The 23,818-nt window shown below is 38.9% G+C and overlaps 1 protein-coding gene across 1 annotated transcript in view; it reads left to right on the top strand.

The window, feature by feature from the left end:
* SPMAP2L (sperm microtubule associated protein 2 like) overlaps positions 1-22,113 on the top strand; it is a 103,420-nt gene extending 81,307 nt beyond the window's left edge. The window contains exons 4-5 of the mRNA XM_073238081.1: positions 7,417-7,592; positions 20,930-22,113. Of these exons, the coding sequence (XP_073094182.1) occupies positions 7,417-7,592; positions 20,930-21,044 (291 nt within the window). The 3' untranslated portion in view covers positions 21,045-22,113. The remainder of the gene's footprint in view (positions 1-7,416; positions 7,593-20,929) is intronic.
* The last annotated feature ends 1,705 nt before the right edge of the window (positions 22,114-23,818 follow it).

Genomic DNA, 23,818 nt, shown 5'->3' with positions numbered 1-23,818 from the left:
TTTACAAATGCTGGTGCTCCTGTGTTGGGTGCATATATATTTAGAATGGTTATATCCTCTTGTTGGACTGAGCCCTTTATCATTATGTAGTGTCCTTCTTTATCTCTTGTTACTTTCTTTGTTTTGAAGTCTATTTTGTCTGATATTAGTACTGCAACCCCTGCTTTCTTCTCATTGTTGTTTGCCTGAAATATGTTTTTCCTTCCCTTGACTTTTAGTCTGTGCTTGTCTTTGGGTTTGAGGTGAGTTTCTTGTAAGCAGCATATAGATGGGTCTTGCTTTTTTATGCATTCTATTACTCTGTGTCATTTGATTGGTGCATTAAGTCCATTTACATTTAGGGTGACTATTGAGAGATATGTACTTATTGCCATTGCAGGCTTTAGATTCGTGGTTACCAAAGGTTCAAGGTTAGCTTCTTTAGTATCTTACTGCCTAACTTAGCTCACTTATTGAGCTGTTATATACCCTGTCTGGAGATTATTTTCTTCTCTCCCTTCTTATTCCTCCTCCTCCATTCTTCATATGTTGTGTTTTGTTCTGTGCTCTTTTTAGGAGTGCTCCCATCTAGAGCAGTCCCTGTAGGATGCCCTGTAGAGGTGGTTTGTGAGAAGTAAATTTCCTCAGCTTTTGCTTGTGTGGAAATTGTTTAATCCTGCCATCATATTTAAATGATAGTCATGCTGGATACAGTATCCTTGATTCAAGGCCTTTCTCTTTCATTGCATTAAATATATCATACCATTCTCTTCTGGCCTGTAGGGTTTCTGTCGAGAAGTCTGATGTTAGCCTGATAGGTTTTCCTTTATAGGTGACGTTTTTTCTCCCTAGCTGCCTTTAAAACTCTTTCCTTGTCCTTGATCCTTGCCATTTTAATTATTATGTGTCTTGGTGTTGTCTTCCTTGTATCCTTTCTGTAGGGGGTTCTGTGTATTTCCGTGGTCTATTCGATTATTTCCTCCCCCAGTTTGGAGAAGTTTTCAGCAATTATTTCTTCAAAGAGACTTTCTATCCCTTTTCCTCTTTCTTCTTCTTCTGGTACCCCTATAATACGAATATTCTTCCTTTTGGATTGGTCACATAGTTCTCTTATTGTTGTTTCATTACTGGAGATCCTTTTATCTCTCTCTATGTCAGTTTCTATACATTCCTGTTCTCTGGTTTCTATTCCTTCAATGGCCTCTTGCATCTTATCCATTCTGCTTATAAATCCTTCCAGTGATTGTTTCCCTTCTGTGAATCTCCTTCCTGACATCTGTGATCTCCCTCCAGACTTCATCCCATTGCTCTTGCATTTTTCTCTGCATCTCATCCCATTGCTCTTGCATTTTTCTCTGTATCTCTGTCAGCATGTTCATGATTTTTATTTTGAATTCTTTTTCAGGAGGACTGGTTAGGTCTGTCTCCTTCTCAGTTGTTGTCTCTGTGATCTTTGTCTGCCTGTAGTTTTGCCTTTTCATGGTGATAGAGATAGTTTGCAGAGCTAGTATGGGTGACCGCTGGAAGAGCTTTCCTTCTTGTTGGTTTTTGGCCTTCCTCTCCTGGGAGAATAGCGCCCTCTAGTGGCCTATGCTTAGCAGCTGTGTGCAGACAGGGCTTCTGCTACCTGCCTGTTTGCTATGGAGTTTATCTCCACTGTTGCTGTGGGCATGGTCTGGCTGGGGCTGCTCCTCCAAAATGGTGGAGCCCCTTTGGAGGGGGAGTGACCGGGAGGCTATTTATCTCCGTAAGGGGCCTCTGTGCTCCCTGTTGCCCAGGGGGTTAGAGTGCCCAGAGATCCCCAGATTCCCTGCCTCTGATCTAAGTGTCCTGTCCTGCCCCTTTAAGACTTCCAAAAAGCACTCTCCAAACCAAAAGAACAACAGCAACAATGAAAGAGGGAAAAAAAAAAAGGAAAAAAATGCGTGATTTTCTTTGTCCTCAGGCGCCGGTCCCAGGCACCCGCTCACCGGTCCTGCCTCCCTTGCACCAGGGTCCCTGTCCCTTCAAGGCTTCCAAAAAGCACCCGCCAAAAAAAAAAAGGGGGGGGAAACTAGCAATATTGTTTGTCCTCAGGCGCTCGACCGAGGCACCCGCCCACTGGTCCTGCCGCCCTGCCTCCCTAGCACTGGGGTCTTCATCCCTCCAAGGCCTCCAAAAAGCACTCGCCAAAAAAAAAGGAAAAAACGCACGACCCTCTCCGTCCCCAGGCGCCGGTCCCAGGCACCTGCCCACCGGCCCTGCCACCCTGCCTCGCTGGCACTGGGGTCCCTGTCCCCCTAAGGCCTCCAAAAAGCACTCGCCAAAAAGAAAAAAAAGGGGAGAAACGTGCAATTTTCTTTGTCCTCAGGCGCCGGTCCCAGGCACCCGCTCACCAGTCCTGCCGCCCCGCCTCCCTGGCATTGGGGTCCCTATCCTTTTAAGGCTTCCAAAAAGCACGTGCCAACAAAAAGAAAAAAAAGGAAAAAACGCGCGATATTCTTTGTCCTCAGGCACCGGCCCCAGGCACCCGCCCACCGGTCCCGCCAGCCTGCCTCCCTAGTATTGGGAAAAATGCGCGATTTTCTTTGTCCCCAGGCGCCGGTCTCAGGCACCCACTCACCAGTCTTGCTGCCCTGTTTCCCTGTATTGGGGTCCCTGTCCCTTTAAGGCTTCCAAAAATCACTCACCAAAAAGAAAAAAAAAAGGGAAAAGCACGCAAGTTTCTCCGTCCTCAGGTGCCGGTCTCAGGCCCCCGCCCACTGGTCCTGCTGCCCTGCCTCCCTGGCATTGAGGTCCCTGTCCCCTTCAGGCTTCCAAAAAGCACTCGCCAAAAAAAAAAGGGAAAAACGTGATTTTCCCTGTCCCCAGGCGCCAGTCTCAGGCACCCGCTCACCAGTCCTGCCGCCCTGCCTCCCCAGTCCTGGGAAAAATGCGAGATTTTCTTTGTCCTCAGGCGCCGGTCTCAGGCACCCACTCACTGGTCTTGCTGGCCTGTTTCACTGGTATTGGGGTCCCTGTCCCTTTAGGGCTTCCAAAAAGCACTCGCAAAAAAAAAAAAAAAAAACTGCTCCGGTTTCTTTCAACCCCCCAGGAGCCGGGCGGAGGGGCGCTCGGGTCCCGCCGGGCCGGGGCTTGTATCTTACCCCCTTCACGAGGCGCTGGGTTCTTGCAGGTGTGGATGTGGTCTGGATGTTGTCCTGTGTCCTCTGGTCTCTATTTTAGGAAGCGTTTTCTTTGTTAGATTTTCATAGATCTATGTGGTTTTGGGAGATTTACACTGCTCTCCTCACGCCACCATCCTGGCTCCGCCCCCCCTTTCCATATTTTTAATGCTATTCTCTCAAAGTTAAAAACCTGGCTACTATTACTCTTAATACACACACACACACACACACACACACACACACACATACTTTGTGTATAATCATTCTCCACTGCTGCCCATTTATTCTTCCATGTGAGTTCTTACTCTGTGCACTGGGTCTCTTGCCCTCTCAGGCTCTTACAATCCATATGAAGATGCCCCTTTGCAAGTGAACTCCCTTCTTACCCTGCTTGGACTCTGATATCTCATATTGAATCTGTGATATCTCAAGCCCTCTCACTGGGTTGACCTTTCTGTTAATACTTTGGCCCTAAGGTGCTGCCATGGGCCACTGTGCCTTCTCCCTTCCACCAAGCTCAGACACCAACCTTGTTTTTCTCTCCTAATTGACCAGGAATGGATGAGAAAGAACTGCTTTCCTTCTTTCAAGAGTCATCTTCTCTGGCTTCTGCCTCCAGTACCTTTTGATTGCTTTCCAGTGCTTTCAAAGAGTTTTTTTTAATGTTTTGTTCAGAGTCTGTAACTGTTATCAGCAAGAGCATTAGTTCAAAACAAGCTGTTACTGAAAATATAATCTAGTATAGAGGCCCCTAATTTCCTTTTAATTTTGTTTTTGTTACTTAGAGGTTATTTAAAGTGTTAAAATTTTATGTATGGTCAAACTTACTAGTCTTATTCCTTGGAGGTTTCTACCATTGCTTTATCTTAGAAAACCTTTTCCCCCCAAAATCAGAAATCACCTTCAGTGGTGTGCTTGTACTGGCTCACAAAAGCTCATGGTGCCTGTATCTTCCTAACTTTACATTTAGTGACATCACTTGGGTAGTTTGAAATTGGCCATGGTGGGAATTTTTGCACCGTAGGAATTAGCAAGCACTACTAATCCATCTTTTTTCTCTGAGGAGCTAGCTGTGTTAAACATTTATTAGCATGCTGGTCACCTCTATTTTCTTGTAATATTTTTGTGATTTCTTTTTATTTTTAGGATAGTTAATTCCTCAGTCCATTTAACTTATATATTTATATAAAATTAAGGTAAGAATCCTCCTCCCTACTATTGTTCCAGCTTTATTTATTCACTGCCACAGTTTTTATATACCACAGTGTTATTTATTCCAAGGCAACAATTTTAAATAATGTGACCTTGGTATATATAAAGGTTCCCTGAACCCTTTTAAGTAATTGAGTTCAAAATCATGCATGAGTAAAAGGTTCATTCAATGTTCAAGAAAGACCAATGGGATTTTAAGGAACAGAGTATGAAAAGTTTTTTGACATAGTTTCAGATCAATTGCAACTAATATTTAAGAAACTACTACTTGTCAAGTTTTATTGTAGTATCAAAGAAGAATATCCACAATTATCTGAAAAGGCTGTTAAAATCCACTTATCTTTTCTAACCACTGAGTGAGACTAGATTTTCTTCACATACTTCAACCAAAACAACAGTATCCTCTTAAGCCACATATTAAAGAGATTTGCAGAAATGGAAAACATACCAGTCCTTCCAAGAAGGAACTAGCAGTTACCAGAGGGAAGAGACTGGGGAGGGCAGATAGGGAGGGAGGTGAAGGAGATTAAAGGGCATTATGATCAACACACATAATGTATGTGGTTCACATGGAAGACAGTATAGCACAGAGAAGACAAGTAGTGACTCTATAGCATCTTACTGTGCTGACAGACAGGACTGCAATGGAATATTGGGGGTGACTTGATAATATGGGTGAATGTTGTAATCACAATGTTGCTCATGTGAAACCTTCATAAGATTGTGATGCCGGAGTTCTTGTTTGCGGAGTTGAAGAATGAACTTAGCAAACACCCAAGGTAGGAGAGCCAGGGAGGGGCTTTTATTGAGAGATACAGTGAGAGGACAGGGCTCCTGGCTTACTCCAGGAGGGGACTGGGGTGGTGCATTGTCTAGGGGATTTATAGGCAGTTGAGGATTTTTGGGAACTGATAAAGGGCTTAGGGTGTGGACTTATTAAAAATGATCCTAGGATGTTTGTCCTTGATGAGACATTAAGTCCCTTTTAGCATGCTAAAGTGAATCTTACACATGATTACAAATGATTAGCATAATAAAAACATGGGCTACTTTCCTTTATCTGGGGAGTATCAACTGATCTCACTGAAGAATTATTCTAGAGCTTAATGTTTAACATAAAGTTTTGGTAGGGGGTTTCCTCACATGTAGTTACATTGCTCTGACTGTAAATATCCTGTGTTGCTTTTCCTGGAGGCCCTCTCTCTATTCTGTCTAAGCCCATGAACCCTGTCTCAATTGTATATCAATGATACCTTTAAAAAAAACATACCAGTCTTGTCACAATTTTGTTCTTGTTTTGTGAAATATAGTTATTTGTCATAAAAATCTTTATATTAACATGTAATGGGTTTATTTTTTTAAAGATGAAATAAGAAACTTTCTTAAATGTCTCAGTCTTTGGGAACCCTCACCTACTTTTAAGAGTGTAAAGGAGCTCTGGACCAAAAAATTGTGAACCACAGTACTAGATTATATTTCAGAATTCCTCTATTTGTTTACATTGGTCTATTCTTGTACAAGCATCATTTTGCTTAAATCATTGTATTTCAAAAACATATTTTAGAATGAGGGTAAGGTATGTGTACCCGTGTTTCTCTTCTTTTGGCCATAACGTTTTATTGTCTTCTCAGCTTCCTGCCTCCCTGCTTCAGTCATTTTCATACATGTCTGACAGGTTTATCTCTAGTTCTGATCATGCTTCCTCTCCACTGAAAAGATTTGGTGGTTCTTTGTTGACTATGAAAGATGCTGCTTCCCCACTTCTAATCTAGTTTCAGGTGCATTTACAAGTCTGATCTCCCTGTGTAGCCAGAGACACTCTGTTCTGTGTTCTCTTGCCTCCATGTGCAGATTCTCCCTTCTATCTTCTTCCCTTCAACTTTCCTTCACCCTCTGCTTGCCAAAATCTGATCCTTCCTTCAAGGTCCATTCTAATTTCTCTTTATCCCTGAAAAAAGAATCCTTGGATTTTTCCACTCTTCCTACTATATCTCTCAATACTTTATTCTCTTTTATGGGTGTTAAATAATCTTAATTACTTACCTATAGGTCTATTGTTTCTTCCAAGCTGAAAATTACTTAAAGGAAAGGAAGCATTTTATTATTATTAACTTTGTTGTGTCTTACATAGTATAATTAAGAAATATTTGTTTAATGAATTGATGTAATGAGTGATTGTTTTATTTCCTTTTTGATTATAAGCCTTAATTGAAGGCAGTGGTTGTCATATGTTTCTTTGATTTTCCCAGAGCCTGATAGGAGACAAAGCTTTATTCATTGGAAATGCTTAATTAGTTCTTCATAGTATTATACAGATAGAACCTTAGTTTTGAATCCCAACTCTGTCACTATCTATATAAACTTAAATAAATTGCTGAACTTCATAGTATCTTGGTTTCTTCATTAGTGAAAGAGAAATAAAAAAGATACCCCAAGTGAAGAATACATCAATTTATACATGTAAAACACTTAGTGTTAGAATTATTGTCATTATAAACACAAGAGAGGATTTAGAGCATACTTTGTGTATTATTTTTCCGCCAATAGTTAAAACCCTATTTTATCTCCAATTATTGATTCTATTCCCCCTCAAAGTCTTGTGTTAAGTTTTGAGATGTAATACAAGTAATTTGAATAGAAGACCATGTAATGTGAACACATTTCCACAGTTAAAATAGTGAAGAGGGACTTGGGGACGTTGTACAATATTGTTATGGATTCTGCCTTTCCTCTTTTGACCTTTGATTTCTTTTTCTTATCTCTTCCAGTTAGAAGAGAGCCACTGAAATTCACTGTAAATATGAGGACTTGTGATCATGGGGTCCAGTTTCCAAAGGACAAATATAATTAAGAACAAAAAGAGCTCTCCCCTTATCATGTTTACAGGTGGCAGGGCTGAATGAGCCTTCCCTCCTGCTGAGGTTATCACTCTTCAAATCAGCATTCATGTTTATCACTTAGTATGTAACAGTGCCATTTCCTCCTTATCTTCAGCTTAACAGTAAATTCCTGAAAAGCTGGACTGGAATCCATGTAATCTAATGGGATATATTTTTGTGTGTTTTTGTTTCTGCTGTAGATATCCCATGCTGCCTTGCTAACCAAACCTAGCCCTCAAATAATAGCTCTGGCTAAGGCCAGACCTATTCATCAAGATTATTTACCTGCCCGTGATACTTGTTGGCCAGTATCTTATGCTGCTCTCCATTCCAAACCATCTCCCAGAATTCAAGAACTAGCTAATCCAAATAAAAGGTATGTCCATTTGTGCCTAAAGTGGAACAAGAAAGGCTGGGGGTACTAGAGAGATGGGAAACTTGACCCAATAAAGCCAGTGAAAAGAATTGTAGAAGTACAAGAAATTTTCAAAAATATCTTACATGTTAACACTAGGTTAGTGGACTAGTATTGAAACTTAGATCCAAGAGACAACTCTGTAAGTATAGATATGGGATTATTTTTCTAACATATATTATTATTTAATACAAATTAAAGAACAGAGCATAGAACACATTGCAGTTTATATAAGAAATATATACACAAATACATACACAAATTTGTTTGCATGTGCCCATAATATCTCAAGAATATACAAGAAGCTAGTAACAGTGGTTACTTTTGGGTGTCTAGAAAACTGGGATGGGAGAACACTAATTTTTCAGTAAGTCGGCTTTTTTGCTTTTGTATTTTTCAATGTTTTTCCATCATGTGCATGTATGACCTATTTAAATAAATGAGAAAATACACCCAACAAAGAAGAAATTGCCTCTAATTCCTATTTACTATTTAGAAGACCTCTTCTTAGATAAAAATTTTAAATTTTATCTAATGTACATCAGTGGTTCAACAGTCCCCCTCCCCTCAGTAACTGCTTTGTGGACAGCTGGATCATACGTGGGCAAAAATGGCTGCAGGAAGACCAGTTAGGAGTCAGTTTCAGTAATCCAGGGGAGAAATGATGGTGACACAATTAGGAATAGATTTGTAAAGAAAGTAATCCCCCCAGTTTCGTTCTTCCTTTTCAGGATTCCTTTGATTATTTGGGGTCTTTTGTGGTTCCATACCAATTTTAGAACTATTTGTTCTAGTTCATTGAAGAATGCTGTTGGAATTTTGATAGGGATTGCATTGAATCTGTAGATTGCTTTAGGTAGGATGGCATTTTGACAATATTAATTCTTCCTACCCAAGAGAATGGAATGTGTTATGTATTTCCATTTATTGGTGTCATCCTTAATTTCTCTCATGAGTGTCTTGTGGTTTTCAGGGCATAGGTTTTTCACCTTGTTGGTTAGGTTTATTCCTAGGTATTTAATTCTTTATGATGCAAGTATAAAAGGAATTGTTTTCCTGATTTCTTTCTGCTCATTCATTGTTAGTATATAGGAATGCAACAGATTTCTATTTGTAAATTTTGTATCCTGCAACTTTACTGAATTCACTTATTAGTTCTAGTAGTTTTGGGGTGAATTCTTTAGGGTTTGTTATGTACAATATCATGTCATCTGCAAACAGGGACAGTTTAACTTCTTCCTTACCAATCTCGATGCCTTTTATTTCTTTGTGTTGTCTGATTGCCATGGCTAGGACCTCCAGTACTATATTGTATAAAAGTGGGGAGAGTTGGCATCCTTGGCTTGTTCCCAGTCTTAGAGGAAAATCTTTCAGCTTTTCAGTGTTATGTATGGTGTTGGCTGTGGGTCAGTCATATATGGCCTTTATTAGGTTGAGGTACTTGCCTTCTATACCCATTTTGTTGAGAGCTTTATCATGAATGGATGTTGAATTTCATCAAATGCTTTTACAGCATCTATTGAGACGATCATGTGGTTTTTGTCCTTGTTTTGTTGATATGGTGGCTGATGTTGATGGATTTTCAAATATTGTACCATCCTCACATCCCTGAAATAAATCCCTCTTGGTCATGATGGATGCTCTTTTTGGTGTATTTTTGAATTCAGCTTGCTAATATTTTGTTGAGTATTTTTGCATCTATGTTCATCAGGGATATTGGTCTGTAATTTTATTTTGTGGTGTCTTTGCTTTCGGTATTAGAGTGATAATAGCTTAATAGAATGAGTTTGGAAGTATTCCTTCCTCTTCTACTCTTTGTAATACTTTAAGAAGGATGGGCATTAGTTCTTCTCTAAATGTTTGATAAAATTCAGCTGTGAAGCCATCTGATCCAGGTGTTTTGTTTTAGGTAGTTTTTTCAATTTATTTGCTTGTAACTGGTCTGTTCAGATTTTCTCTTTCTTCCTGGGGCAGTCTTGGAACGTTGTATTTTTCTAGGAAGTTGTCCATTTCTTCTAAGTTGTCCAATTTATTGGCATATAAGTTTTCATAGTATTCTCTAATACTTCTTTTTATTTCTAATGTGTTCTTTGTGATTATTCCATCTTCATTTCTGATTCTGTTTATATTTGTACACTCTCTTTTTCTCCTGATAAGTCTGGGTAGGGCTTTATCTTTTTCTTCTTTTTTCTTTTTTCTTTTTTGAGAGGTCATCTCTCATATTTATTGATCAAATGGTTGTTAACAACAATAAAATTCTGTATAGGGACTCAATGCACAGTCATTAATCAACCCCAAGCCTATATCTCAACAGTCTCCAATCTTCTGAAGCATAACAAACAAGTTCTTACATGGTGAACAACATCTTACATAGTGAATAAGTTCTTACATGGTGAACAGTGCAAGGGCATTCATATCACAGAAACTTTCAGTTTTGATCACGCATCATGATCTATAAACAATCAAGTCAGATATGATTATTCGTTTGATTTTTATACTTGATTTATATGTGAATCCGACATTTCTCCCTTATTATGATTATTATTTTTTTAAATGAAATGCTGAAGTGGTAGGTAGATGCAAGATAAAGGCAGAAAACATAATTTAGTGCTGTAAGAGGGCAAATGTAGATGATCAGGTGTGTGCCTATAGAGTAAGTATTAATCCAAGCTAGACAAGGGCAATAAAACATCCACGGATGCAGAAGATTTCTCTCAAAACAGGGGGGGGGTGAGGTTCTAAGCCTCTCCTCTGTTGGTCCCCAATTTCTCTCCTGATGGCCCCCCTGCAACTGTGCCTGTCTTAGGTTGTTCCTCTCTTGAGGAATCTTACCTGTCTCTGGCTAACCAGTCATCTTCCGGGGCCATACAGGGAAATGTAAAGTTGGTAAGTGAGAGAGAAGCAATATTCTTTGAAAAGGTTAGCTTTTTACTTCTTTGCAGATTTATGCCCTGTGGCTTCTATGCCCAGCATTTGTCTTGAGGTATCTTAACCACTTGGAAGAATTATGATACTCGGTAATTTTCAATATGAGGCACTAAATCTACTAAAGGGTTGTAATTAGGAAGGAAGAAGAAAGGCTATAGAAGTAGCAGATGGAAGAAAACATGGGAATATTGATTATTTCTTTGACATATCTTCTTGTAGAGTAACATAGTCATGTATATGTTTTAAACTACTAATTAAATTGCACACATACATTAACATAGTAGTAATACAGCTACATAACAAAAGCAGACCTACAATTACCAGCCATATCCAGTGAAACCAAGAAAACCAGTTGGTACCCTAGGCATTTGTGAAAACTTATCAATGATATGATGTATATTGTCTAACTGAATTTGAATAGTTTGAGAAAAATCAGACAAATTAAAACAACACATTCCTGGGAACTGTTCACATCCCATATGTTCTTTTAACAGTAGATAGTCTATAGTCACATGATTTTGGAGCACTGCAACTTGCACTTCTCCTAATTCTTGGTTGAGTTTCGACAGTATAGATCCAGTCAAATTTGTTGTTTTACTGTATGCACAGGCCAGCTTAGATATCTCCTTCATTCCAATGGCAAGTCCAGGAACTGGTGGGATGACTGCAGCTACAACTGCAACAGCGCCAGGATCCTTGTTGAAGTTTTTTGATGTTTATCTTCTGGAATGACCCTTCCAGAGGATGTTGATGTTGGAAGTTCTTCTTCATATCTTATCTTAATTCGTTTTCTGCGTAGCCAAATTAGGCTTTGATCCTCTGAATGAACACAAACAAACCCTTTGCCCACACTTTGATATGACATTTATACCATTGTGAAGAACCTATTGGAGATCACCACACAGGAACTGCTTTTTTTTTTAAGAGAAAGGAATATTATCAGAAAAACGTACTTCCGTAGCTGATCATCTGACACCCTTTGAAAGATCAAAATTAAGGATATGTAAAGCATGCATTAATTGTTGATTTGCAGTTAGTATTATCCTATCAGGGAGTAATCCCCCTTTTATTTCTCTTTTTTTTTAACAATCTACAAACATGATGAATATTATGTTTACTAGGCTCTCCCCTATACCAAGTTCCCCCCACAAACCCCATTACAGTCACTGTCCATCAGCATAGCAAAATGTTGTAGAATCACTACTTGTCTTCTCTGTGTTGTACAGCCCTCCCCTTTCTCCCACCCCCCACATTATGCATGTTAATCATAATACCCCCTTTTTTCTTCCCTCCCTTATCCCTCCCTACCCACCCATCCTGCCCTGTCCCTTTCCCTTTGGTACCTGTTAGTCCATTCTGGGTTCTGTGATTCTGCTGCTGTTTTGTTCCTTCAGTTTTTCCTTTGTTCTTATACTCCACAGATGAGTGAAATCATTGGGTATTTGTCTTTCTCCACTTGGCTTATTTCACTGAGCATAACACCCTCTAGCTCCATCCATGTTGTTACAAATGGTAGGATTTGATTTCTTCTTATGGCTGAATAATGTTCCATTGTGTATATGTACCACATCTTCTTTATCCATTCATCTACTAATGGACACTTAGGCTGCTTCCAATTCTTGGCTATTGTAAATAGTGCTGCGATCAACATAGGGGTACATCTGTCTTTTTCTAACTGGAGTGGTGCATTCTTAGGGTAAATTCCTAGGAGTGGAATTCCTGGGTGAAATGGTAAGTCTATTTTGAGCATTTTGAGGAACCTCCATACTGCTTTCCACAATGGTTGAACTAATTTACATTCCCACCAACAGTGTAGGAGGGTTCCCCTTTCTCCACAACCTCGCCAACATTTGTTGTTGTTTGTCTTTTGGATGGCAGTCATCCTTACTGGTGTGAGGTGATACCTCATAGTAGTTTTAATTTGCATTTCAATTTACATTCCTGCTCAGAAAGGTCCATATCATGTGCAAGCCTTTATAGGATCTGTCATTTACAAATATATTCTCCCATACTGTAGGGTACCTTTTTGTTCTATTGATGGTATCTTTTGCTGTACAGAAGCTTTTCAGCTTAATATAGTCCCACTTGTTCATTTTTGCTTTTGTATTCCTTGCCTGGGGAGATAGGTTCAAGAAGAGGTCACTCATGTTTATGTCTAAGAGGTTTTTGCCTGTGTTTTTTTCTAAGAGTTTTATAGTTTCATGACTTACATTCAGGTCTTTGATCCATTTCAAATTTACTTTTGTGTATGGGGTTAGACAGTAGTCCAGTTTCATTCTCTTACATGTAGCTGTCCATCCATGTGAGTATCCTATAATCAAAGCAAAACATACCTTGTTTAAAGTGAACGACTAAAGAAAAAGCAGGGGAAGAATATGCTTGGTGCCTCAGGAGTTGGGGAGTGAGATCCCCCCTGCTTTATTTTTTCTTCTCAGGATTGCTTTGGCTATTTGGGGTCTTTGGTGTTGCCATATGAATTTTTGAATTATTTGTTCCAGTTCATTGAAGAATGTTGCTGGTAATTTGATAGGGATTGCATCAAATCTGTATATTACTTTGGGCAGGATGGCAATTTTGATTATATTAATTCTTCCTAGCCAAGAGCATGGGATGAGTTTCCATTTGCTAGTGTCCTCTTTAATTTCTCTTAAGAGTGTCTTATAGTTTTTGGGTATAGGTCTTTCACTTCTTTGGTTAGGTTTATTCCTAGGTGTTTTATTCTTTTTGATGCTATTGTGAATGGAGTTGTTTTCTGATTTCTCTTTCTGTTGGTTCATTGTTAGTGCATAGGAAAGCCACAGATTTCTGTGTGTTAATTTTGTGTCCTGCAACTTTGCTGTATTCCGATATCAGTTCTAGTAGTTTTGGAGTGGAGTCTTTAGGGTTTTTTTATGTACAATATCATGTCATCTGCAAATAGTGACAGTTTGACTTCTTCTTTACCAATCTGGATTCCTTGTATTTCTTTGTTTTGTCTGATTGCCCTGGCTAGGACCTCCAGTATTATGTTAAATAACAGTGGGGAGAGTGGGCATCCCTGTCTTGTTCCCGATCTCAGAGGAAAAGCTTTCAGCTTCTCGCTGTTCAGTATGATGTTGGCTGTGAGTTTATCATTTATGGCGTTTATTATGTTGAGGTACATGCCCTCTATACCCATTTTGCTGAGAGTTTTTATCATGAAAGGATGTTTAATTTTGTCAAATGCTTTTTCAGCATCTATGGAGATGATCATGTGGTTTTTGTCCTTCTTTTTGTTGGTGTGGTGGATGATGTTGATGGATTTTCGAATGTTGTACCATCCTTGCATCCCTGGGTTGAATCTCACTTGGTCATGGTGTATGATCCTTTTCATATATTTTTGAATTCAGTTTACTAATATTTTATTGGGTATTTTTGCATCTACGTTCATCAGGGATATTGGTCTGTAATTTTCTTTTTTGGTGGGGTCTTTGCCTGGTTTTGGTATTAGGGTGATGTTGGCTTCATAGAATGAGTTTGGGAGTATTCCCTCTTCTATTTTTTGGAACACTTTAAGGAGAATGGGTATTATGTCTTCTCTGTGTGTCTGATAAAATTCCGAGGTAAATCTGTCCGGCCCCGGGGTTTTGTTCTCGGGTAGTTTTTTGATTACCGTTTCAATTTCTTGGCTCGTAATTGGTTTGTTTAACTTTTGTGTTTCTTCCTTGGTCAGTCTTGGGAGGTTGTATTTTTCTAGGAAGTTGTCCATTTCTTCTAGGTTTTCCAGCTTTTTGGCATATAGGTTTTCATAGTAGTCTTTAATAATTCTTTGTATTTCTGTGGAGTCTGTCATGATTTTTCCATTCTCATTTCTGATTCTGTTGATGTGTGTTGATTCTCTTTTTCTCTTAAGAAGTTTGGCTAGAGGCTTATCTATTTTGTTTATTTTCTCAAAGAACCAGTTCTTGGTTTCATTGATTTTTTCTATTGTTTTATTCTTCTCAATTTTGTTTATTTCTTCTCTGATCTTTATTATGTCCCTCCTTCTGCTGACTTGAGGCGTCGTTTGTTCTTCTTTTTCCAGTTTCGATAATTGTTCTGTTAGACTATTCATTTGCAATTGTTCTTCCTTCTTTAAGCGTGCCTGGATTAGTATATACTTCCCTCTTAAGACTGCTTTCGCTGTGTCTCACAGAAGTTGGGGCTGTGTGTTATTGTTGTCATTTGTTTCCATATATTCCTTGATCTGTCTTTTAATTTCTTCGTTGATCCATTGATTATTTAGGAGCATGTTGTTAAGCCTCCATGTGTTTGTGAGCCTGTTTGTTTTCTTTGTAGAATTTATTTCTAGTTTTATACCTTTGTGGTCTGAAAAGTTGGTTGGTAGAATATCAATCTTTTGAAATTTAGTGAGGCTCTTCTTGTGAGCTAGTATGTGTTCTATTCTGGAGAATGTTCCATGTGCACTTGAGAAGAATGTGTATCCTGTTTGTTTTGGATGTAGAGTTCTATAGACGTCTATTAGGTTCATCTGTTCTAGTGTGTTGTTCAGTGCCTCTGTGTCCTTACTTATTTTCTGCCCAGTGGATCTATCCTTTTTGGTGAGTGGCATGTTGAAGTCTCCTAAAATGAATGCATTGCATTCTATTTCCTCTTTTAGTTCTGTTAGTATATGTTTCACATGTGCTGGTGCTCCTGTTTTGGGTGAATATATATTTAGAATGGTTATATCCTCTTGTTGGACTGAGCCTTTTATCATTATGTAATATCCTTCTTTATCTCTTGTTACTTTCTTTGCTTTGAAGTCTGTTTTGTCTGGTACTAGTCTGCAGCCCCTGTTTTCTTCTCTCTGTTGTTTGCCTGAAATATGTTTTTCCATCCCTTGACTTTTAGTCTGTGCATGTCTTTGGGTTTGAGGTGAGTTTCTTGTAAGCAGCATATAGATGGGTCTTGCTTTTTTATCCATTCTGTTACTCTGTGTCTTTTGATTGGTGCATTCAGTCCATTTATATTTAGGGTGACTATTGAAAGATATGTACTTATTGCCATTGCAGGTTTTAGATTCGTGGTTACCAAAGGTTCAAGGTTAGCTTCTTTAGTATCTTACTGCCTAACTTAGCTAGCTTATTGAGCTGTTATATACACTGTCTGGAGATTCTTTTCTTCTCTCCCTTCTTATTCCTCCTCCTCCATTCTTTATATGTTGATTGTTTTATTCTGTGCTCTTTCGTGTTTCCTTTAACTGCTTTTAGTGGGTAGTTGATTTTATTTTTTGCCTTTAGTTAGTATTTTGTTGGTCTGCTTTCTTTGCTGTTATTTTATTTTCTCTGGTGACATCTGTTTAGTCTTAGGTGTGCTCCCATCTAGAACAGTCCCTCTAAAATACCCTGTAGAGGTGGTTTGTGGGAAGCAAATTCCCTCAACTTTTTATTTTCTGGGAATTGTTTAATCCCTCCTTCATATTAAAATGATAATCGTGGTGGATACAGTATCCTTGTTTCAAGGCCCTTCTCTTTCATTGCATTCAATATATCATGCCATTCTCTTCTGGCCTGTAAGGTTTCTGTTGAGAAGTCTGGTGATAGCCTGATGGGTTTTCCTTTATAGGTGACCTTTTTCTCTCTAGCTGCCTTTGAAACTCTTTCCTTGTCCTTGATCTTTGCCATTTTAATTGTTATGTGTCTTGGTGTTGTCCTCCTTGTTTCCTTTCTGTTGGGAGTTCTGTGTATTTCTGTGGTCTGTTCGATTATTTCCTCCCCCAGTTTGGGGAAGTTTTCAGCAATTATTTCTTCAAAGACACTTTCTATCCCTTTTTCTCTCTCTTCTTCTTCTGGTACCCCTATAATACGGATATTGTTCCTTTTGGATTGGTCATACAGTTCTCTTAATATTGTTTCATTCCTGGAGATCCTTTTATGTCTCTCTATGTCAGCTTCTATGCATTCCTGTTCTCTGGTTTCTATTCTATCAATGGACTCTTGCATGTTATCCATTCTGCTTATAAATCCTTCCAGAGTTTGTTTCATTTCTGATATCTCCTTTCTGGCATCTGTAATCTCCCTCCGGACTTCATCCCTTAGCTCTTGTATATTTCTCTGCATCTCCGTCAGCATTTTTATGATTTTAATTTTGAATTCTTTTTCAGGAAGACTGGTTAGGTGTGTCTCCTTCTCTGGTGTTGTCTCTGTGATCTTGGTCTGCCTGTAATTTTGCCTTTTCATGGTGATAGAGATAGTTTGCAGAGCTGGGACGAGTGACGGCTGGAAGAACTTCCTTCTTGTTGGTTTGTGGCCTTCCTCTCCTGGGAGAACAGCAACCTCTAGTGGCTTGTGTTGGGCAGCTGCACGCAGAAAGGTCTGCTGATTCTTGAGTGGCTGCTATGGAGTTTATCTCTGCTGTTGCTGTGGGTGTGGCCTGCCTCGGGCTGCTGCTCCAATAAGGTGGAGCCGCATTGGAGGGTGAATGGCCGGGATGCTATTTATCTCCATGAGGGGCCTCCATGCTCCCTGCTGCCCAGGGGTTTAGAGTGCCCAGAAATCCCCAGATTCCCTGTTGCTGGACTGTGTCCCAGGATGTGTCCTTCTGGCTGAGTGGTCCCTGTCCCTTTAAGACTTCCAAAAAGCACTCGCTCTTCTATGTCCCGAGTGCAACATCTGCAGGGACCCACTCACAGGTCTTTCTGTCCTGTTTCCCTAGTTTCCAGCACCTCACACATGCACTGTGTCTGCACTCTGGTGCAGATGTCTGCAGCTGGGTATTTAGCAGTCCTGGGCTCCCTCTCCCTCCCTGCTCTGACTCCTCTCCTCCCGCCGGGAGCTGGGGTGTGGGGCGCTCAGGTCCCGCTGGGCCGGGGCTTGTATCTTACCTTCTTCGCGAGGCGCTGGGTTCTCACAGGTGTGGATGTGGTCTGGCTGTTGTCCTGTGTCTTCTGGTCTCTCTTTTAGGAAGAGTTTTCTTTGTTGTATTTTTAAAAATATATGTGGTTTTGGGAGGAGATTTCTGCTGGTCTACTCATGCCGCCATCTTGGCTTCCAGGACGGGCTTTATCTATTTTTTATTTCCTCAAAGAACCAGCTTCTGTTTTGATTGATTTTTTTTGTTTCATTCTTCTCAATTTTATGTATTTCTGCTTTGATCTTTATTATGTCCATCATTCTACTGACTTTGGGTTTCATTTGTTCTTTTTCTAGTTTCTTTAGTTGTGATTTTAGACTACTTATTTGGGATTGTTCTTGTTTCTTGAGGTAAGTGTGTATTGCTATGTACTTTCCTCTTAGATCTTCCTTTGCCACGTCTCACAGATTTTGGGCTGTTTTGTTTTTGTTTTCATTGTTTTTCCATGTATTGCTTGATTTCTCTTTCAATTTGTTCATTTGATCTATTGATTATTTAAAAGTATGCTGTTTAGCCTCCATGCGTTTATAGATCTTTTTGTTTCTTATGTAATTTATTTCTAGTTTTTTACCACTGTGGTCTGAGAGCTGCTTGATACAATTTCAATCTCTTTTAATTCACTGAGGCTCTTCTTGTGGCCTAATATGTAATCTATTCTGGAGAACGTTCCATGTACACTTGAGAAAAATGTGTATCCTGCTGCTTTTGGATGGGATGTTCTGTAGCTGTCTGTTAAGTCCATTTAATATTATGTATTGTTCAGTGCCTCTGTTTCCTTATTTATTTTCTGCCTGACTGATCTATTGATGTGAATGGTGTTTTAAAATCTCCTAAAACGAAGGTGTTCCAATCTGTTTTCTCCTTTAATTCTGTTAGTATTTGTTTTACATACTTAGGTGCTCCTATGTTAGGTGAATAAATATTTATAATGGTTATATCCTCTTGTGTGGACTAACCCCTTTATCATTATGTAATGTCCTTTTTTATCTCTTGTTACTTTCTTTGTTTTGAAATCAATTTTGTCTGATATAAGTACTGCTATTTCTGCTTTTTTCTCCCTATTATTTGCATGGAATATTTTTTTCCATTCTTTCACTTTTAGTGTGTATATGTCTTTGCATCTGGAATGAGTCTCTGCAGGCAGCATATAGATGGGTCTTGTTTATTTGTCCATTCTGCCACTCTGTGTCTTCTGATTAGTGCATTCATTCCATTTACATTTAAGATAGTTATTGGTAGGTAGGAATAATACATTATTATTCTCTGGTTGTTTTTGTAGTTCCTGTCTGATTCTTCCTCTCTTATACTCTTGTCATTTGATGGTTTTCTTTAGTGTTGTGATTGGATTTCTCTCTTTTAATTTTATTTATTATTTTTCTGTGTGTGTATTTATTGTAGGCTTTAGTTTTGTGGTTACCAAAGGTTCAACAATAGCTTATTTACTATATAGTAGTCTGTATTAAATTACTGATTACTCTATTTCAAACACAATATAAGGGTACTTTTTTTCTTTCTTCCTTTTCCTCCTCCACATTTTTTGTATTAGATGTCATAATCTGTACTCTTGTGTATCCTTGACTGATTTTGTGTATAGTTGATTTTTTCTTTGGTTTTAATTTCATACTTGCTTGGTATTTAGTTCATCAACTACCTTTACTATAGATTTATTTTCACTGGTGAAAGCTATTTAACCTTAGGGTCATTTCCATCTACAGCAATCCCTTTAACATATGTGTAAGACTGGCTCAGTAGTGGCGAATTCCTTCCACTTTTGTTTATATGAAAATTGTTTAATCTCTGCTTCAAATTTAAATGATAATCTTGCCTGTTGGTGGATTCTTGATTGGAGAACCTTCTGTTTCATCATGTTTCATCATGATATTAAATACATCATGCTACTCTCTTCTGAAGAGAGTTGCCTGAAAAGCTTCTGTTAAGAAGTCTGCTTATAGCCTGATGGATTTCCTTTATAAGTAATCTTTTTTCTCTCTTTGGTTGTTTTCAACACTCTCTCCATATTCTTGATCTTTACCATTTTAACTATATGTCTTGATGTTGTCTTGCTAGGGTTCTTTTTGTTAGGGGATCTCTGCACTTCCATAACCTTAGTGTCTATTTTCTTCTCCAGATTAGGGAAGTTTTCAAAAATTGTTTCCTTAAAGAGACTTCCTATCCCTTTGTCTTTCTCCTCTCTTTCTAGTACCCCTATTATGTGAATATTGTTTCATTTGGATTGGTCACATAGCTGTCTTATTCTTTCATTCCTAGGGATCCTTTTTTCTCTCTGTTCCTCAGCTTTTTTGTTTTCCCATTTTCTAAATTCTCTTTCACTTACCATCACCTCTACATGATTTAACCTACTATTACATCCTTCCATTGTATATTTCATTTCAAATTCTGTGCTCTTCAGCTCTGAGTGGATATTTTTCAGGTTTTCTATCTCTTTGTTGAAGTCCTTCCTCCCTGAGATCTTGCATACTTTTCTGTAAATCCATGAGCATGTTTATGACTTTTATTTTGAAATCTTTATCAAAAGGATTGGTGCTCTCTGTTTCATTTAACCCTCTTTCTGGGGTTCTGTCTTATAGTTCTTACTGGATCAAATTCCTTTGCCTGCTTATTTTGTCAGGGATTCTATGTTTCTTCCTTTGTATTAAATGTCTCTGTTTTGCTTTCTGGCTCTTTTCTATGTGGTCCTCTCTTCTTCCTCAGGTGTAGGGGGTCTGTTCTGCAGTCTTCAGGTCATTTTCAGGTTTAAGTGAATTTGCTCTGTTTTCCTCTTTTATGTGCTTTTGGGAGGAGGTTTCCAGCTTGCCTTCCTATTCAGCCATTTTAATACCCAGAAGACCTCTTACCTTGCCTGAACTTCAGTTTATTTTGTTCCTTCAGGGGATAATACCTGATCACTCTTTTTAATCATCATTAGGAAAACCTAGGAGACACTGAAAAAGTTGTAGAATTTTCAGTTCAGGGAACAGAAAATATGTTAGTTCTTACAGAAAAAAATATTTTTAAGTCTTTGTAATGTATTTTTCCTTTACAAAGTTTCAATATCAAATGAAATGACTCTCATTCTTTGTTCATTGACAAAGGAAAGGGAAGAGTAAGATCAAGTGCTCAAGGTTCTATCCTAGTAACAAAGTTATTATTTGGTCTTAAGGTTCTAAAGGTAGAAACTTAAATATTTGATTTCTTTAAGCTCATCAGGGTGCTTTCTGGCTTGTTTTAACATTGCCAAGTTATTGAGAAATTTCCAGAATTTACTTTCTGTGGAAATAGCAAAGGCTTTGGAATCTGACAGATACCTGAATCTGGATTGGACCATGGATCATTCTTATAATCTCCATGAACTTTTTATTTCTTTATATAGGAGAGGTCATGAAACCTGTTTCATGCTTATGAAAATAAAATGGGATAAAATCACAGCACCTAACTCATAGTAGATGCTTGAGAAATGTTAGTTCCATTTTCTGTTCATCTTATTTCAGTTTGAATTATTATTTTTTTGCCCATTTCAGGACTCCTGTGCATATTGTATATTATGATCTGGATGTCTTTAAAGTCAAGCAAGCTGCTTTGAAAACACAATGTTCTCAGAGGATCCAGGAGTTGGCAGAACCTCTCATTCATTAAATACATAAAGCCACGTCAGTCAAGTTCTCTCTATCTAGAAGACATATTAGATGACTTAGTTCCCTAATCTGGTTAGTTTGTTTTCTCTCTCCCTCTCACAAAATATGAGACCTTCAGAGTGCTCCACTGTGACCATCAAATAGCAATTGCTGCTGTTATATATAATCATGTGTTAAACAGGTTTGGCAACTCCTGCATATAATAAAAGAGAAAATGATAGCCTTACTATCTCTTTACTATCTCCTCACAGGCATCTTGGCTATCTCATTGTTGTGGCTGACCTGAAGAAGCATTCTTATTATTATTTGCATGTTTTGCTTTCCTTCTCTGGTCGAGATCTGTGTTCCCCAGTGGCTGATCTCTTCTCTGTCCCTTCTCTAATAAGTTCTGGGTATTGAAATCATTCTTTGAGTTTTTTTTCAACCTCTCATCATTACTGAGAAATCACGCTGAAATGGTGAAGCCTTTTTAGATAAGTCAAAATGCTTTTTATAATCTGTAGATGATATTTAGGGAGGTTATCTTATGATTACATCTCCACTAATCTCTGTTCCTTCGCTAATGTTCAGTATCATTGATCATGAATGACAGAAAAGCAAAGTGGTTGGTAAGCCTTATAATGCTCTGTCAGATTGTACCTGCCCAGAGTGTTTTATTTTCTCCATGGACCAGTATTTTACAAACCAAACTAACTTTTATGGCATGTCTAAATTTACGGTCATGTAAATAACTGTATTTGAAAACCAGTTTTACAGATGAATAAGTTTTACCTCTAAGACCGCTGTGACTTTAAAATCAAGCTAGCTGCTTTGAAAGGAGGTAACTAGAAGATAACTAGTGGAGATAACTAGTAGAGGTGAGAGGCAATACCGTATAGTAATTTTGAACTGCATTTGGAAGACAGACCCAGGTTTGTATCCCCCATGATCATTTACCAGGTATGTGATTTTCGAACAAATTCCCTAATTCCCTGTGCTTCAGTTTCTTTATGTGTAAATGGGCTCCTATTTGCTGCATTATTGTTAATATTAAGAAAATTATGTATGAATTGGAAAAAATTTGTTTAAAATCCAACTTTTGCTTTCAAGGAGGGAGTGGCATAATTCATCACTGGAAAAATAAACATCTTTAGATGAATGTTTGTGGAGTGTCTTTGCTTTGCCAGGTACTGTGCTAGGCCCTGGAGTTTTCATAGTAAGCCATACAGATATGGGCTCTGTTTCCATGGATTGTTTGGCCAACTGGGAAGGAAGGTTGTAATTTAGAGATTCACAAAAGAAAGTAAAATTACAACAGTGGCAAGTGCTGTGAAGGGGAGATTATAGTGCCAAGAAATAATAGAAAAAACTTTAAACTTCCTTGTGAAGGTGAGGGAAGGCTTCTATAATGAAGGGATAGTTGGACTGGAATCTAAAAATGAGTAGGGTTAACTAGCCAAAGAGGGGACAGGCAGTCCAGGAAGTGGGAACCTGTATTTATTGGATGTTTGTTGATTTTGGGGTCACCCAGCATTAATTCATCCTCCTTCTGGTAAGAACTCCCAATTTTTGTTGGGGGGAAGGGAGGGATTTCTTTCTCTTCATTGTTTACAGCTTTATTGGGACTTTTTATTCAAGGTGTCCTGGCCAAGAGATGGGCATGTGACCCAAGCCATCCAGACCCTTTGAACTGTCTTTTGGCACTTTGGATCTTAAACAGTGGTGCAAGGGGCAGGACATAACGGGAGCGGATATTTCCCAATAGCAATGCCCTCATGAGATTTCATTTTGCTCCTACTATGTGTGTCAGAGCTGCCTGGCCCTTCACCTACTATTTTGACTCAGGAGCTGCCCATAGCCTTCCAGTAAATGCCCTGTGGCAGGTAAGTGGATGCATGGGGGAGTGAAATAGGCCAGTATGGCTCAAACAGAAAGAAAATGGGTTATATGATGCATAAGAAGGCAGAAGGAAGGGAGCCAGACCATGCAGGACCCTGGAAGCTGTGATGAAGACTGTAGTCTTAATCTTGAAAACAATGCAAGCTATTGAGGTAATTTAAACATAGGAATTATATAATCAGAAAAAAGTTATTTGACAAGTAAATTGGAGAGTGGGCAGTGGAGGTAAGTAGACCAAGTTAGGAGGCTGTTTAATTAGATGAAATATGAAAACAGTTTGGTGATGCCATGGTGGAGAAGGAAAGAAGTGATGGACTTGAGAGATATTTGGGGAGGTGAGTGTTTACAGGATTTAGTGATGGGTTGGATATGGGGAAGGGAAGAGGAAAGCATTCAAGATAATTCCTGGATTCCTAGCTTATGAGACAAGATAGAGTCTACATATACCAGTGGACAATGTCCAGGCCATATATGACAATAGAACTCTGACTCAGCCTGTGCAGCAAGCAGGTCAGGAATCCAGGCTACAACCTCTGCAGCTGTCAACCCAGAATGGTAAGGATCTGGTTAGTGGTCCTATCGCCTATTTTGGCCACCACTTTCAACTCAGGACCAACCAGAGAAAGCTAAATATACTCCCTAAGCCAATCACATAAGATGCCTTGTTTCTAGTTGGTCTGTCTCCAGTTTCCCCATGCCAACAGCATCTAATCAGAGCATAACCACAGCCTCCTCCACCCCCCCAACCACCCACTATAAAGCCTTCCCAGTCCTCTGCCTTCAAGTCTCTGACAAATTCAAGTGATGGTGTCTGACTCCCTTGCTTTGCAACTCTGAATAAACAGCCTAGGTCTGTTCTCATTTTGGGTAATCTTCCTTGAATTCCACAACAGCCCT

Source organism: Manis javanica, chromosome 5 (genome assembly GCF_040802235.1).
Source record: "Manis javanica isolate MJ-LG chromosome 5, MJ_LKY, whole genome shotgun sequence".
Lineage (NCBI taxonomy): Eukaryota > Metazoa > Chordata > Mammalia > Pholidota > Manidae > Manis > Manis javanica.
Note: the sequence above shows the minus strand (reverse complement) of the source record. Positions and strands in the feature narration are given on the sequence as shown.